The sequence below is a fragment of the Bison bison genome, unplaced genomic scaffold (assembly GCF_000754665.1).
Source record: "Bison bison bison isolate TAMUID 2011002044 unplaced genomic scaffold, Bison_UMD1.0 scf7180017864373, whole genome shotgun sequence".
In the NCBI taxonomy this organism is placed as follows: Eukaryota; Metazoa; Chordata; class Mammalia; order Artiodactyla; family Bovidae; genus Bison; species Bison bison.
The window spans coordinates 5,489,001-5,494,495 of record NW_011494945.1 but is presented as its reverse complement, the minus strand read 5'-3'; the positions used below and the strand labels follow the sequence as shown (position 1 = coordinate 5,494,495).

The 5,495-nt window shown below is 36.3% G+C and overlaps 1 protein-coding gene across 1 annotated transcript in view; it reads left to right on the top strand.

Moving 5' to 3' along the window:
* CDC40 (cell division cycle 40) overlaps positions 1 to 5,495 on the top strand; it is a 49,353-nt gene that overhangs the window by 26,045 nt on the left and 17,813 nt on the right. Inside the window, exons 6-8 of the mRNA XM_010856617.1 lie at positions 1,418 to 1,514; positions 2,824 to 2,963; positions 3,793 to 3,867. Coding sequence (XP_010854919.1) covers positions 1,418 to 1,514; positions 2,824 to 2,963; positions 3,793 to 3,867 — 312 coding nt within the window. The remainder of the gene's footprint in view (positions 1 to 1,417; positions 1,515 to 2,823; positions 2,964 to 3,792; positions 3,868 to 5,495) is intronic.

The window sequence follows — 5,495 nt, the reverse complement described above, 5'->3', positions numbered from 1 at the left end:
GCAGGGTGATAATATACAGCCTTGATGTACTCCTTTTCCTATTTGGAACCAGTCTGTTGTTCCATGTCCAGTTCTAACTGTTGCTTCCTGACCTACATACAAATTTCTCAAGAGGCAGATCAGATGGTCTGGTATTCCCATCTCTTTCAGAATTTTCCACAGTTTATTGTGATCCACAGAGTCAAAGGCTTTGGCATAGTTAATAAAGCAGAAAAAGATGTTTTTCTGGAACTCTCTTGCTTTTTCCAGTAGTATATCTATATATGTGTTCTTCATAATACTATGAAATGTATAAAGTAGAACTATAAAACCCTACCTTGCCCTCTCCACCTCCTAATCCTACTGTCTCTATGAGCCAGTCCCTATTCTAGGTCTTAGGGATACAGCAATGAATAAGATTAAGAGAAAATCCTGTCCTCAGGATGCTTACTTTCTATCTCTATCTCATATCCAGTTATCTCAGTAATACACATATGCTGCTCTTTATTTATTTTGACTTCTCAGTTACTATAAGGATTTATTACTACCCTATCTTCCTTTTGGATCTTCCCTGGTGGCTCAGATGGTAAAGCGTCTGCCTACAATGCAGGAGACCTGGGTTCAATACCTGGGTCGGATAGATCTCCTGGAGAAGGAAATGGCAACCCACTCCAGTATTCTTACCTGGAAAATCCCATGGACGGAGGAACCTGGTTAGGCTACAGTCCATGGGGTCGCAAAGAGTCAGACACAACGATTTCACTCACTTTATCTTCCTTTTGGGCTTCCTTCATGGCAGAATCTGGTAAAAAAAAAAAAAAATACATCTGCCTGCAATGCAAGAGACCCAGGTTTGATCCCTGGGTCGAGGAGATGCCCTAGAGAAGGAAATAACAACCCACTCCAATATTCTTGCCTGGGAAACCCCATGGACAGAGGAGCCTGGTGGGCTACAGTTCATGGGATCACAAAAGTTGGACATGACTTAGCGACTATCCACCACCACCCACTTCCTTTTACTGCTCTTCCCGTAAAATTTGTGTCACAAATCTGTAGTCATTGCTTATATCCTTATGACTATTAAAAGCTGTTTATGAAGAACATTGTTTACTCAAATTCACTGTATTTCTAGTATATACTAGGTTTTCTAATTACCTCATTTTTTTCACTTACATAATTATCGTAATACATTAAATTACTCCTAGCTGTTCTGGAAGGAGAGGTTTTGTATTAAATGAGTTTAAAAGTTCAAAAACACTGTGTGTTTAATGCCATTTTGTAATCTGCCTAAGAGTTGAGATTGTTATCCTGGGAGATAAACTTGCAGCTATTGCTTCACCAAAAAAGTGCACCTCCTTGTAAAGCATTTATGATCAGCAGTGGCCAGGATGGGGTTCTGGAACATCCATTTTAAAAATTCACTCCTTAATTTCCTTAGGAAGAACAAAAAGAATTGGATGAAATTACAGCAAAGAGGCAGAAGAAAGGCAAACAGGAAGAAGAGAAACCTGGAGAGGAAAAGACAATCTTACATGGTAATATATTTTTTATGCCTCTTCTTTTTTGTGATAAACTTTCAGATATTTACTCTGTTCTCTGTTCATATATTAACTGCCTTTACTAATCAGCTACTGGGAATCATTATATTAAGAATTATATTGGACAATTTGCATCCCAAAGAAATTATAGCAAAGTCCTCTGTGTTATAATTAGAGATGGCCACAGATTATTTTTTTGAAGTACTAATGAATTTTTTTTTAAAGATAGATAAAGGAGATTATGGTTCACAATCTGTGCTTCCCTAAGATAAAGTTGACTCTTTTTGGCATATAATTAGTACCCCAGTCATTTTAACCTTTTCTTTTTAACCAAGCCAAATTTTCTCCAGGTATGATCACAGGTATGTTACTAAATAACACTTTTAAAGAATAAACTTTGTTTTTCAGGTAAGTAGATTAGAGATTTACATGCTCATACTTATTTTGATTTGCAGAAGGAAATACATATTCACCAAAATAAATTATAAATATTCTAGACTACCTGGTTTATTACTAACTAGTTATATTGGGGAAATTATGTAGTGGTTACCATACTATAAAGAATAATCCAGTTCAGATAGTATTGATTACTCTAATGTTATACCACTTATCAAATATATATTTCATGAGGTCATATTTAGTTTTAGTTTCTCAAGCTCTCATTTTATCTCTAAGGAGTCTGTTTAGTACTGTGTGCTTACAGCCATAATAACAATAACAGCCAACATTTATTGAGTACTTATTCTGTGGAGCATGCTACTAAATGCTTTGATACATATTATACTATGTCATTTAATTCTCAGATGTGACTTCATTGTAAATCTAGTTGAAAGTAGAAAAGAGATTGGAAAAGGAACCTGGAAGGGCATAAGGGAGGAAAACAGGGAAAAGGATAGTTTATATACTTTTGTTTTAACTTCCTTTTAATCCTGTTTTGCTTCTGATTCTTTGCCAGTGACTCATAATGCCCAAGTGTTATCTTTTCTTCTCTCAATAATTATACTGCAGTAGAGTCTTTTGTACACGCTACTAAAACTGGATAAAGGAAGTAAGAGCTTATTTAAAGGTTTGATATTCTCTGGAAATTTAGGGATTCCAAAATACTACCTCTGATTGAAATAATAGCCGTGATTTCAGGCAGTTAAATTTTAGCTGTCTCTTGGTCTTAACATCATCAAAATAGTATTACCTAAATTTTAATATGCAATGATATCCTTGTGAACAAAGTGTTTATTATTTTAAGAATATAGATTTCATAACTACAGCCTTTATTTGTTCACTGCTTTCTTTTGCCTTCTTGTTTCAGTTAAAGAAATGTATGACTATCAAGGCAGGTCCTATCTTCACATACCTCAGGATGTTGGTGTTAATCTGCGGTCAACTGTGCCACCTGAGAAATGTTATCTTCCCAAAAAACAAATTCATGTGTGGTCTGGACACACAAAGGTAAATGAATTAGTTGTTTTTATTTGTTGTGATGCATTAATATAACAGTGAAGCCAACATAAATCTTCAGCTGTTGATGTGGGACATTCATTATTTCTAGTGAAGATGTAGAGAAGGGAGATAGAGCAAGGAAGTCATTAAATATAAACTGGAGTCACTTTGGAGGTACTAACACATGTGAGTCACAAGTGAGTACTCAGTCTTCAGGGTCATCTGATTGGGTCATGACATAAGCATTCATGACTTGGTGTCTTACCCCCTTATGTTAGCCCAGGCCTTCGCTTCCAAGTTCCTGCCATTATCTGCTTCCTGTTGGGCACCAACTCAGTGAGTAGTGGGCTGATACTAGCACCAAAGTCTCAGTAATTTTGCCTTAGCTCTTGGGGTTATCACACTTCAAAGATTAGATGCTCCCTGGTGTATACACTATGATAATACTTAAAGTAATGCAGAGACAAGGCACTTGAAAACTTTGATGTTACTATTCTTTGTCATATTCACTATTCCAACTGATAATTTCCAGCTCTTAGCAAAGAAGAAAGGAACTAAGTAAAAGAAGGAAGAGGAGCAAGGGCATGAGCAACATGATTGACTCAGAATTCCCCTGGGTGAGGGAGCCACTGATGAAGGTTCAAAAAGGCTTGAAAAGCTTAGTGTCAATAAGGGCTGCTCTTAGAATACTTCTGAAGGTTATTCCAGGGTATGAATTTTAAAGTGAAAAAAAAAATAGTAAATTATGTGGTTTAAAAATACACTGTCTTTCCCTTTTGTTTAATTTTAGCTGAGCTTTGGAATGCTTCTGATTGATAACTGCAATACCTTTTTACAGGGCGTCAGTGCAGTCAGATTGTTTCCTCTCTCTGGCCATTTGTTGCTGTCTTGTTCCATGGACTGTAAAATTAAGGTGAGTTTTCAGTAATAGAGTAGAAGTGCTACAAAGCTAGTGCTTTGGTTAAATCTATTTGGTTAATTATAAATAGATCTGAGTTTGTTAGGCAATTAGAGGCTAATTATTTTCTCTTAAGCCCTGTGAATGCAGCAGTTTATGCAGCATGTTTATGAAACATGTTGATTCAGATATGGCTTTGTAGTCCAATTGGCTAGGCTCTTTGTAAGCTTAGATAGCTGATTAGAACATAATCACTCACTTTAGCTTTAGGCACATGAATATTTAATCACCAATAATGCATTTTTATAGAGGTGTTGGATATGTAACGGAGTTCATTTGTTCCTCAGTACCTCAGAGGTAGAGAGGATATGTGATAGAAATCCCATTTTTAGAGAGTAAATAATGTAATTCACTCTTTTTTTCTTCCAAATGCTGGTAGCAGAATTGCTCCCAGCCTCTTCTCCCACTTTATATAGTCTTGGGAAGGTCTGCCTTAGTTGATGTTCAGCAATAGTGTGAGGTAGAAAAAAAACTCAGTTGCCAATACATGTCAATTTGATATGGGAAAAGCCTTTTAAAAACTTAAATCTGGTTGAATGGTTTTTATCTTTTATATGTCTTCTGTGTCCAGATCATTATACTGGTCAATAAATATCAACCCTATAGTGGTCTTGGAAAGTTGATTCATGAAAATTTTATCCTTTGTAAATAATTTATGGGTAGTAACAATATATTAATATAAAGGGAGCATTTTTTTATGAGAGCAACAATTTAGGCATTTGTCTTGACTTAGTGGTTTAAAATGACAGACCAGCAGCTTGGAGTAGCAAGACTCATTTCCTTTAACTTTCAATTTATACAGACTGTGTTAATTGAGATTAAAGCCTTCTATTTGCCTAGTTAGACCAGCATAGAATTCAGTTGAGTTCACGTCTAGGTACACTTTTTGTACATGTATTAGGTACCTATTATTTACAGGGGACTGAGGATAAAAAATCACTTTGGCACTGTCCCTGCTGTTATGGTGATCATTTCATTATGTTGTAAATGATCCTTGTAGAGGAGGTGTTCTGATTTCAGAGAGGAGGCATACTCCAACAGGAAGTGTAAGTAAGGGACGGGTTGGGGGGAGTGGACACAGGGAGTAGCGTATGTCTGAGAGGAGTAAATAGAATGCATCGGTATTGTGTGTGCTGAAAACTGCAGGTTCTGAGAGGCATAGAGTGACTACAGTCATAACAGGGAACCAGGTCCAGGCGTGTTTTCCTGGTGTGCTGCGGGAACTGAGGCTTTACCCTGCAGGCACTGGGTAGCCAGGAAGTGCTTTCTGTTTCAGATCACTAGCAGCACTGTGTAGGACTGGATTTGAGGCAGGCAAGAATAAAGGTAGTTTCAAAGCGGTTGTATTAATTCACTGTAGATGTAATGAGATCTATGAGCTTGTTACATTTTAGTCTAGATTTTCATTTTCATAACAGCTTTTAGTATATGTGCTGCCAAAGCAAGCACTCATAGCAGTCTTTTATAATAGTTAATACTTCAGAAGAGTTTAAAAAAAAAACTTTTCACTACCAAAATGTTATAACATGGCAGTTTTAATAACATTTAATTCTTTTAAAGCTAGTTTTTTTTTTTTTTTTTTT